The 12,328-nt window shown below is 38.3% G+C and overlaps 1 protein-coding gene across 5 annotated transcripts in view; it reads left to right on the top strand.

The window, feature by feature from the left end:
* Positions 1–12,328, top strand: part of ABCC9 (ATP binding cassette subfamily C member 9) — a 136,352-nt gene that overhangs the window by 55,651 nt on the left and 68,373 nt on the right. For all 5 annotated transcript variants that reach the window (XM_078075743.1, XM_036119208.2, XM_078075742.1 and 2 more), the window contains 2 exons: positions 2,955–3,027; positions 3,932–4,037. In XM_078075743.1, coding sequence (XP_077931869.1) covers positions 2,955–3,027; positions 3,932–4,037 — 179 coding nt within the window. The remainder of the gene's footprint in view (positions 1–2,954; positions 3,028–3,931; positions 4,038–12,328) is intronic.

Genomic DNA, 12,328 nt, shown 5'->3' with positions numbered 1-12,328 from the left:
TATCTGTTCTGGATATTTTATATAAATGGGTCATGCAATAGGTAACTTGCATCTGTCTAGTTCCTTCCTTTACTTTTTTTCTTAAAGATTTTATTTATTTATTTGACAGTGAGAGAGAGAGTACAAGCAGGGGGAGCAGCAGGCAGAGGAAGAGGGAGAAGCAGGCTCCCTGTGGAGCAGGGAGCCTGATGCAGGGCTCGATCCCAGGACCCTGGAATCATGATCAGAGCCGAAGGCAGATGCTTAACCGACTGAGCCACCCAGGCACCCCCTTCCTTTACTTTTAATACATTCTTTCCCCTTATCCATGATCCCCACTCCTGTTCTGTACCACTCCCCTGCCACAAGCTCTAATGTGCTCAATATATGTGCCTAAACATACTCATATCCTTGTAAAATATGTAAAAAGCATCTATGTGCTTTCAGTCTCCTGAAATGTTTTCATGATGGCTTGCTCCTTCTTACAACACTACTCTGTTCTATAGTATACATCACTGTATTTTCCTTATCCGCTAGGAATGGACACTGGCTTTGCCTCCATCTTCCTTCTATCACAAACCATGCTGTGATGTTCATTTTTGTACTTACCCTTTTATGGACCTTTGCAAAGATGTATATGTTGCCTGATTTTCCAAGGTCAAACAACTATTTAGGGAAACCTAGGATTTTAACCCTGGTGGAGACATGAGACTATTTTGTAAAAGGCAGGAGGGAGTGGAAGTGCAGATTGCCGCAGGAGAGATTAACTTGGACCCTCTTCCATCATCCTTCTTGAACGGAGGTTGTCCCCTCTTTTACTTCTGTGTAGTGACACTGCATTCTTCTAGCTCCTTCCCTGCTGCTTTCAGACCATCTTTTCAACTGTCACACCTTTGTGAAGTTTTGGCATTTTCTACCTTTGTGGGCCTGTTTCCCTGTCCATCTCCCTAGCTTACTTGGTGCCATGCATGGATGTGGTTTAAACTTCCAAGTGCACAGCTCTTTAGTATCCCAGCCCAGAAATCTCTTACTTTGCTCTCACTCCATTTCTACTACCTTGCCTGTGGTCATACCTGGCCACCACTGGGAACTGCTCTCCTCCAAAATCTTAAACTCTATTGTGTCAGGCAGTCACTGACCCCAGAACCCTACTTCCAGCTCTCTCAGGCCTCACCATTGCTGACATTGCTTTTTAACCTTATCGAGACCTCCAGCAACCTGAGCCACTTCTTTTTCCCTCAGTCCTTTAGCACTTTCTGTAACCAATCCAACTTCGTGCTTTCGACACTCCTAGAAGAGGCTACCGAGCACTATAGAGGAAATGACACAATGGACCGGTTGGCAGAGCCACACATTTAGGATCTCCCCGCTCCGATGCCCCTCAGTAGTTCCTGGTGATCCTTTACGTGCCTCCCGTCAGCATTAGTTTCCTCAGCCTCCCGTGGCTCTTCAGCTTTCAGCACTGTCTTCTCACCTCCTTCCATGTCCCATTTGACCTTTTCTCTCTGCCAATAAGCTTCACTCTCAGTTCGTTGAAAACACAAGATTATCGGGGAGGGCCTTTCTCAGTTCCACGCTGGCCCACTTCCAAACCCAGTTATATTTGCAGCTCCTTGAGCCTCAGAGAAACAGGGATCCTCAGGCTGTTTAAATTTTTGGAGCGTCATTTATCAGTCAGCCACAGTATCTTAAACCTCTAACCCAGCCAGCTCTAGTCATTATTTCCCACAACATGTTTCATAGTTTTCTGATCCTGCGCCTATTTGTATTGTAGGTCTTTACCCCCAAATGCCTTCATTGTAATTCAATATATTTTCCAAAACTAGCTAAAAGACTTCTTCTTCCAAAAAAAATTTTAAACCCCATCTCAGACATAAATGGTTTTCTTTCTCAACTGTGAATGGTTTTCTTTTTGTTACCCTTATTTGCCTATCCCCTCTATTTGTTACTTAGCCCATACTGTCTTGTACTGTACTTGCTCCTGTCCATGGTCTATTTACTCAACTGGCTACAAGCTCCAAGCAAGTAGGCAGGAGGTATTATACCTTTTTTGTAGCCCACATCAATACAATCAAAGCACCTTACAAAGAGTGGGTGCTCAGCAAATATATGTAAAGCAATCAGTAATGCAGCCCTTCCATGCCACCCTCCTCCCGGGGCTAATTTCATGTACATCTATGTGACGGATATTACTAAATGAGCTACATTTTACAAGTTAGAGAAAACCTATGTGGAAAATTGCAGCCTTGTCTTTTCAAGCAACTTCCGTCCTTTGGTTCTATTGTACCTCTTTTGTTTCCCATTTTTGTAACTATTAAAACTATCAAGTCCACCTCATGCCTGTTAAATAGATTGCTTTGGATGACTATAGGTCTTGTGATCTTTGCTGGTTGTTGAGGTTTATCCCACCAGTATATGTTACCTCATTTCTGTGTTTTATTCCACTCTTCCTTTTACTCTTTGTTTTAACTTCATTGAATAGAGATTAATCCGCACAGTTCAGGAAATTCCTTTATTACAAAACCTTCCTCCTGGTAACAGAATCATTTTGTTGGAATAATTTGTCATTATTTCCACTCTATACATTGCATCACCAGGATGCTGCAAATTGCCTAGCACTGAAAAAGTAATCAGTGTTGGGGTTACATTAAAAAATATTTGGGATGATTGCTTTTTAAGAATGCTCACATGTAAATGATCTAGTAATCCCAAATTTTCAGAGAAAATTGTAATTTTTAGCTTTTTCATAATATCACAATTCAAAGACCCTCCTTTCACTTCCATTCTTTTTTGTTCTTCATTTATACCTCTCAATAGCTACAACTCTAGATTAGAATTTCACCACTGTGTGTTCTACCTTATACTGAAAGTCTTCCAGTGCTCTAAATAGAAAATGTATTTTAATTGGAATTATTCTATAACACCAAAATATATATATAATTTTATAATTTAATTTATATGTTCTTCTTTTCTAGGTCACAAATGGTTACTTTTCATGGGGCAGTGGTTTAGCTACATTATCCAATATAGATATTCGAATTCCAACAGGTAAGTCATTTGTTACTCATTTTTTAATTGTTAATTATCACAACCCTGGATTTCTAAGATAATTGATCTTAACAACAAAAAAAGACTTTTTAAACATTATAAACATTATTTATAGTTGTTTATTTGCACCATGTAGCTCATGAGCCACTGTATCATTGTGGAAATGACTGGAAATGCTGAGACTTGCTTTTCACTACAGAGTGTGTAGACATTTGGACAAGTTATTTACTGCCCAAATAAGCTGTTATCAGCTCGTTTGCTGATTTGTCCATTTAAATAATGGGGTAGTTGATTTTTTGTTTTGTTTGAGAAAGGATTTAAAGAAAGACTATTTAAGAGAATTATTTTCTATCCCTGAAGACAACTAAAGTTTTCAAGATATTTAAGGCTCAAATGCCCACTAATTTTTATTTAAAATGTCTAGGTAATTGAATAAAAATACATTTTTGACCTGGCCTGATGGCAAATAGGTTGGGATTTTTCTATTTTACATGCATATCAAAGTATCAAATTGGAGAAGATGTCTTAATGCCAGCCTAAATCCCTTTCAGCCCAATTATCAATCTGAGTCAAAACTGCCCTCTCCTGAGTGAATTGAATAATAAAATTAAAACTAATCGAGATTATTTAGGCAATTATTTCATTGCTCTCTTCATTAATGTCAGCCATTCTCATAGTTGGAAACAGTAAAGCAAGACCTATATCTTTTAATTTTTCTCTCCTTTTTCAAAAAAACTTGTGTATCAGAGAAAGGAGTTACATATACCAAATGTATACCTTATTGCTGGAGACCAAATGTGAGCCATTGATTTTGAAACATCAGCCTTTCTAAATGTATTTTGGATTTATTTTACGAAGAGGATTCTATGTCCTCCTGTTCTTATCCTTTGTTTGATTTCTCTAGGTCAGTTGACCATGATTGTGGGCCAAGTAGGATGTGGGAAGTCTTCTCTTCTTCTTGCTATTCTTGGTGAGATGCAGGCACTGGAAGGCAAAGTTCACTGGAGCAAGTATGTCTATTTTTAATTGGTTTCTATTGCTCTGTCATACATCTGATGATCTTCCAAGGGAAGAAATTAGAGCAATAGATTCCTAGGTTAGGAATCTGAGGATCCCCTCAGAAATAGGTACAGCTTTTTAGTAGAAACCTTAAATGTCATAAATTAAAAATTACAAAACAGTTTCTTACAGAGGTTTAAAATAGCATAAACTAGTATGATTGGGATTGTAAAGTTAAAAGTTAAATGGGTAACATTCAAAGAAATAATTTGAAAATTCATCCTGTGTTAAAAGAAGTTATGGAAAACTGACATTATTCAGAAAGCTTAAATGCAAACAGAACTGTAATGGTTCAGTGTTCAGTGAAGAAATACCAAATAATATTTTCCAAAATCTTCATAAGGGACTGAGAAATCAGCCATTTCTTTTCACACCCAATTTAAAGTAGACACTAGAAATATCTAGTAAGAGACATATGGGTAGGTCAGAGTGATATGGTGTGTCACTGTAAAGGCTTGAAAAAGGAAATATCTAGCATGGGGTTTCTTCTGAATATTTGAACAGTTGACTTGCGGCCTTCAAAGCACATTGCAGTAATAAAGTGACTCAGAACCATAATATTATATAATTGTGTAATAAAGTGTTAATCCTATTTATTTAGTTTGACCTACCTAGTAGATTCCCCATAAGCAGTTTATGAAGCAATTGGCTACAGCTTATCTAAGAAATTGGATTGTAGACCAGTGGTTCTCAACCAGGTGTGATTTTGCTCCTGGGGGAGATATTTTTGGTTGTCACGCTGGGGAAATAGGCCGCTTCTGATCTTGTTGGTAGAGGCTAGGGTTGCTGATAAACATTTTACAGTGCACAGGACTCCCCTCCCCCTCCCCCGGCCACACAAAACAAGGAATCATCTGGCCCCAAACTTCAGTTGTGCCGAGGTTGGGAAACTTTGCTCTAGATCTGTAGATGTTTGCTAATATTTTGCACCCCACCATTGTGAACTCTATTGCTGCTGACTCCACTGTTTACACACAGATATGTCTCAAGAGTGAGTAAAGACTATTTAAAGGCATTTTTAGGATTGATTCTATGTTAAACTCCAGTGAAGAGAAGAAAATGCGTGGATGTGAAATTTGAATTGGAAACATCCTATATTTGGTATCATGGACAAAAGAAGGAGACTGAGAAATGTTGAGTGTACATTTTATTCCTGGTGGGCCAACCGAAAAGACAGTAGACATGAAACTATTTAGTGAATATCCAGAAGAGAGCTTGGTAAATAATTGCTACCTACAGTTTGTTTCATGACAAGTTCCTGGTGATCATTAAGGTCAGGCACCAGGCAGTCTGCTCTGTCACTATCTCCTTCCATCTTATAGGTTTTGAGAAGTAGGTTTTACTTGATTAAATTATATTGTGTGACATGTACAACCATAATCAAGTTATTCAGGTTTTATTTTTTATTTTTTTTTAAGATTTATTTATTTATTTATTTATTGAGAGAGATAGTGATAGAGAGCATGAGAGGGGGAGAGTCAGAGGGAGAAGCAGACTCCCCGCCGAGCAGGGAGCCCGATGCGGGACTCGATCCCGGGACTCCAGGATCATGACCTGAGCCGAAGGCAGTCGCTTAAACAACTGAGCCACCCAGGCGCCCTAGGTTTTATTTTTACCTTTGTTTCACTGTCATTAAAACAGAAAGAAAGAATGGGAAACCGTGACAGAAGAAGCTTGAGATTTTATTTTCAGTCCTCTAGGATGTTCTTCTAATCTAGTCTTCTCTAGTGTTAAATTTAAGATTCCACTTAGGCCAGATCAACTTCCAATATTATCATTAATATCTTTATCATTTTGTTAATGGATAAATAAATGATATGCTACTTAGGAAAGTATTTTACATAATCTAGGGACACCTGGGTGGCTCAGTCGGTTGGGCATCCAACTCTTGATTCCGGCTCAGGTCATGATCTCGGGGTCCTGGGATGAGCTCTGCATCAGGCTCCGTGCTCAGTGGGGAGTCTCCTTGCCCCCTCCCCCTCCCCACTTGCTCTCTCTCTCTCAAATAAATAAATAAATAAAATATTTTTTAAAAATAAGTAAAATAACATAGTATAATAAAGCTTGAAAAATAAAGATAAAGATATCAAAAAAATAAGATTTAAGTAATCTGAGACGTGAATGGGTAGAAATGCATGCACTAGAGTCCTGCGTATTTATAAAACATGGAGCACAGATTCCACTCTGAGCTTCATGAAATATAGGCAAAAAGGAAACTAGAGATAAAAACATACAGTTACTCAACCGAGGTTAAGAAATCTTTCTTATGGATCCTAATAATAAAAGCTAATAAAAAAGATTATATCTTAGAGATAAAGCCAATAGGATGAAGGTGTAAGAAGGGATTTAAGATAATTCTAAGTATTTATAAAATCCTCATAATTTAAAAATCATCTTTTTATGAACACTTGCCTTCGCAGACAGTAATTCCATCTCTTAATGGCAGAAGGACTGAGATTTTCTTCAAATACTGTTTGTGTTGGCTTAGAGACACAACTCTTAAAAACTAAGTCTCTAAGAGATTCGATAAACTAACACAAATTCTATTTTCCTTTAACTACAAGAATTACTTAATTTTCTTCCATGGTATCCTTAATCTCTGATAAAACATATTTTCAGATCAGGAATATTCAGAAGATACTGACCTTCTTTTAAAGAGTTATTTGTAATTACTCTTCATTCCATAAGAGGTTGTTGTGCCTAGTCCAATAAGGAAAGGCATAGAAATGTTATTAGAGTGAAGCTAACTTAGAAATGATCAGTATTGTGGTTTGTCTCCCTCTCTGGTTTCGTCTTGTTTCATTTTTCCCTCCCAAACCATAAGAGACTTTTAATCTCAGGAAACAAACTGAGGATTGCTGGAGTAGAGGGGGGTGGGAGGGATGGGGTGGCTGGGTGATGGACATTGGGGAGGGTATGTACTATGGTGAGCACTGTGAATTGTGTAAGACTGATGAATCACAGACATGTACCCCTGAAACAAATAATACATTATATTTTAATAAAAAATAAAAAAAAAAGAAATGATAGGTTGATGATGTGCAAATGTTAAGAAGTACTATATGTTTGATATTGTTGAAAGCTCAAAAAAAAAAAAAACCCCAATAAACTAAATGTTAGCATAAGGCATCAAGTGCCTTGCTGTCATTATTTCACCATTGCATGTATCTCTGGTTGCATGAATTTTATTTTATTTTATTTTTTTTATTTTTTTATTTTTTTATTATTTATTTATTTTTTTAAAAGATTTTATTTATTTATTTGACAGAGAGAGACACAGCGAGAGAAGGAACACAGCAGGGGGAGTGGGAGAGGGAGAAGCAGGCTTCCCGCGGAGCAGGGAGCCCGATGCGGGGCTCGATCCCAGGACCCTGGGATCATGACCTGAGCCGAAGGCAGACGCTTAACGACTGAGCCACCCAGGCGCCCCGCATGAATTTTATTTTTACATGTGTTCTCATAGACTGGCATGAGCAAAGTCCAATAAAATACTTTGCCCTATTGTGGTGATAAATATTTACTTTAGGCGGGAGAGAAGGTACTGCTGCTCATCTAGGACACACCTACATGGATAGAACCAGGTACACAAAGACCTCTATAGATGTTTCTTTGGAAATTGCTACCTTTGACCTAGTCTGCCATGTTGTAGCCCCAGAAGAGAAAGGTGAGAGAGACAAGGAAGGGACTAAAAAATTTTCCAAAATTGTCAGAATGTCAGGGTTTTTACTCCTGCATCTTGGTGTGCTCAATATTTGTTGAAAAGCAAATGTTCTGGGGTGCCTGGGTGGCACAGTCGGTTGAGCGTCTGACTCTTGGTTTCGGCTCAGGTCATGGTCTCAGGGTTGCGGGTTTGAACCTTGAGAAGGGCTCGGCATTCAGTGCAGATTCTGTCTCCCTCTGCCCCTCCCCCTCCTCTCTAAAAATAAATAAATCTGAAAGAAAGAAAGAAAGAAAGAAAGAAAAGAAAGAAAAGCAAATGTTCTGCCTGAATGAATTTGTTTTCCCTAGTTGTCTTAATAAATAGTAATTCCTACCGACATCTTAGGAGCTAGAACTAAACTGCTCTACCTAATGGGCGGTTCCAGTGAGGGAGTCTGGAATGTGTAATAAGTGTGGTAATCATGTGAGACACAGACATCATTTGTTTTTGGTTTCCCTTTCTTTTCCTTTCCCTATTGCCCAAGCTATTAACAATCCTCCTGTCAGGCCCCATATGTGCTGATGTTCTATCTTCTAGTGTCCTGATATAATCAGCTTTGTAACAGTGGTTCAATTATTCTAAGACAGGTGAATTGAGAAGTTATTCCTTTTCATGTGACTTTGCCTGGTAAGAAGGAATAATAACACATTGAGTCAGCTTTCCTGGATTAGATATAATACAGCATGTTTGTGTCCACATCTAGCTCCCGTTCTAAATTTTAGCTTGCAAAAGTCACTCTTTCCCATTCCATAAGTATCATCCATGATACTTGAAAGTTGCTAGCTCTCAAGTTTAATTTTTACTCTTGAAAGAAAATACATTCAAATCCTGCATGCAGAAGGGAAATCTTATGCCATTTTCCAAAAGAGGATTTTCCATATGACCCCTTTGTTTTCTTTTGTGGCTTTCAGTGCGGTTCACTGCCACAGTGAATGATAGAGGATGGGTCTGGATGTGGTCCTGGTGATTTTCATGTAATCAAATAAGATCCGATGTTGGAAGTCAGAGATAATTCTATTGATTTTGGAAGAGAAAAATAGTCCTCCACAGTTGAATTCGATTAAACATATTACTGCTGTGTAGAAGGTTGTAGAGGTGGTCTTTAGAAGTTAAGGACTATGAAGGACTATGGAAAACGAAAGAGTAAGATTTTTTTTTTTTAATTTGTTCATGGAAGATGTCTACCTACAAAAGGAACCATATCTATTTTATCTTTCTTACTCTAATACTAGTATATCTTTGACATGCAGATCACTGTGTTAGTTGCTAGGGGAAAATAACTGAGCAAAACAAGTCAGGCCCTGTTCTCATGAAGCTTACTGCTTAGCAGGGAAGGCCACAGGAAGTAAGAAAATAATTCCATAAGTAATTATTTGGTTAAATTTTTATAAATGCCAGGAAGAAGAAGTACAGGATTTTATAAGAACAAATAATAAGTAACCTAACTGACTTGAGTCTGTGGGGTCAACAGGCTTTTTTAGGGGAATGCATAATGAATGATACTTGAACTTATATTTTAAGGATAAAGCAAAATTAAAAGTAAGGAGCTGCAATATAAGTGGAGATAGAAGGTGGGGAAGAATATTCTAATTCTCCTTCAGTCTTTCTGTGGTCTGCTGTAGTATCCTCTTCCTTTACATGGCCCTTAATGTATATCTTTGATTTCAGTTCTTCTCTAAGTATTAACAGCATACCAATGTACATTCCTGGCCAAAATCTTTCTTCTGAAGACCTAATAACTCCTCCAAAAAGTCTTATATGAGCTACATATTGAACACATCCAAACTGAGTTCATATCCCTTATATCTCCAATACCTACTTCCCCTGTATCTTGGCAGGGGTGTGTCCCCACCCACTGAAATCAGTTGGTGGATGCCCAAGTCAGAGCTCAAAGGTTCAACCTAGATTCTTCTCTCTCTCCATTGCCCCCACATTCCAACCAGTCACTTTCCTTCTATCTGTCCTTAACATTCCTATGCCTATTTTAATTTGCCCAGTTCAGGAGAATTGCATTTGTGAACTATTCACTGTAATAACTCCTTCACCTTTCTTCATACTATTAGGAGATGTACCTTTCTGACGTGAAAATCTAATTACCTCTTGCTTATAATTTTTTTTTTTATTGACTGGCCAAAGCATACAAGAAATATTCCAAAAACCTTTGCATACTATACCAGACCTTTCATGATCTGGTCCCTGTCTAACTTCTTAAGCTCTTATCCTGCCATCCCCGTACCCTTACTATTGTGCTCTAGTAACTCTGAATTGCAGGCATTTCCCAGATGCACACATTTCCTCTGTAATGCCCTTCCTTAGATTGTTAGCCTCACCTTTTTTCTAGTGTTAACTCACATATTATCTCTTCGACAAAACCTTCTCTTATTCTTCCAGGTAGATTGAAATGTACCTTCTCTCCTGGTCCCTCTGTATTTTGTTTAAGTAACTAATGTGGATGGTCTCCTTAGTAGACTGAGATACCCTATATCCAAAGCATGTTGTCTTTTTCTCTTTATCTGCTTCACATCTAGTCAGCCCCGGGCTCTTTTCTATTTTTATTTGTGGAAAAACAGCACTCTCCCATCTCTGTCTCTATCTCTATCTCTATCCTGTCTCTGTCTATCTTTCTAATCTCAACCTACAGCCCCCTTCAGCTACTACTCTAGCCCCTTCCTTTTGTCCGTTCCTCTTATACTCCTCTTGCCTTAGCCCACTGCACTCTGGTTTCTACCTCTGCCACTCCACTGAAACTATTGAGTCCATCACTGGCATCCTAGTTTTTAAATTCATCGGGTACTTTTTGATCATTATGTTACTTGATCTCCTGGCCACTTGACATTGTTGCCCATACCTTTTCCTTTAACAGGTCTCCTTGCTTAAATTCCACTCACAGTTGAGTTTACCTCAAAGCATTTGCCTGCTCCTTTTGGTCCTTTCTCCAGTTTCTCTTCCTTAGCCATTTATTAAATAGTGCTGTTTTTCAGGTTCTGACTTTGTCCCCTTCATTTCTGCCTCTGTATATACTCACCAGGCAATCAGATAGCTTCCTATGAATTTAGTTTCCTCTATCTGGTCCTGTACCTGTGTTCTATTATGAAACAAACTACAATTGTTGGAAGTCATTTATTGACTTTTCACTAATTAAAGATGGAATCCAAAGCCCTTGATACCTAAGGCATATATTAGGAGGGAAACATCACTACAAAGTCTTCATTTGTTTACCAGCTCTCTCTCCTAAGCTTCAAATTCTGCTTCCTGGCCATGGTCATTCGGGAATCCCTGGGGTACCTCAAACGGAATGTGTCTGATGTTGAATTTGCTATCTTCCCCCAACATATGCACTTCCTCATCTGTGTTCCCTGTCCACAACTTCTTCCTCTCCTGTATCCCCTCCCATCTTGGTATCTTTGAAGGTATCTACTTCTCTTCATTCATTCACCATTATTCTAATTCAAAGCACTGCCTTCATATCTTGATTACTGACCACTTCCAGTGGTCTCTCTGTCAGTCTAATCTTGCTCCTCCAATTCGTTTGGTACATTCTGCAATTAGAGTGATATATCTAAACTGAACCCTATCTCACTCTCTCTTGTTTAAACCTTTTCAGTGTTTTTCTGTTGTTCTGAAGACAAGTTCAATAACTGTAAAAATGTTTTATGAGCCCCTTTGCTTTCTGGCTGTGCATGCTTTTTAAGTTCACTCATACTTTTTTTCTTCACTTGCCATTTACACCCACATTTTAGCCATGCCGAATTTACATCAGTTCCTTGTAAGGCCAGGATAACTCAAGACCATCAGTATGTGTTTTAGTGGGTCTGAAATACTCTTCACCTTTACTTCAGCTAGCTCACTCTTGCTTGCCCCTCTGGCAGCAACTCTGCTGTATACCCTGGCTTGCCAAACGTGGACTGGATGTTCTTTTCCTAGGGAGATGATCAATATATACTTTAAAATTGATATTGAATAAATATAGTTGGAATTTAATGAATAGTAATTGAAAAAATCTGATGCCTTCCAAATTCATATGTCCAATCTGGGCTGACATTTTCAAACATCTGGTGAGCATTTTCATGAGTCTAATTGGCACTTCTGGCTGAATGGCCAGTGGGCAAATGAATCCATTAATTTCTGCCATACACCTGCTTTTTTTCATCTGTTTTCTGTCTTCCTCAAATTAACTAAAACCATTGAGGTCATTCACTGGCTTTTTACCATTAGAAAATCAAATTTCTTTATATCTAAAGCATATTATATGGAACTATCACTTAAGGGAAATTGTATATTTCATTTTTGTGTGTGTGAGCAACTTAAGTTAGGGAATAATCATTTTTGAGAGGGAATTTTTAGTCTGAGATAGTTTTTTCCTGCTTCCATTAACCATACCAAGATGTTATTAGCAATGTGCATGCGTGAAAATCTTATCGTTAGTAGCTCAAAGCTAAACATCACCAGGCAACGTACTTAGGTATATTTTCTCCACAAAAGCATATGGTGTTTTCCAAAGCCAAATCAGATCTATTTTGGGGGTTCCATTGGACTTTAATT

This window comes from Halichoerus grypus, chromosome 6, assembly GCF_964656455.1.
Source record: "Halichoerus grypus chromosome 6, mHalGry1.hap1.1, whole genome shotgun sequence".
Lineage (NCBI taxonomy): Eukaryota > Metazoa > Chordata > Mammalia > Carnivora > Phocidae > Halichoerus > Halichoerus grypus.
The sequence above is the reverse complement of the archived record's forward strand: the minus strand, read 5'-3'. Positions and strand labels throughout refer to the sequence as shown.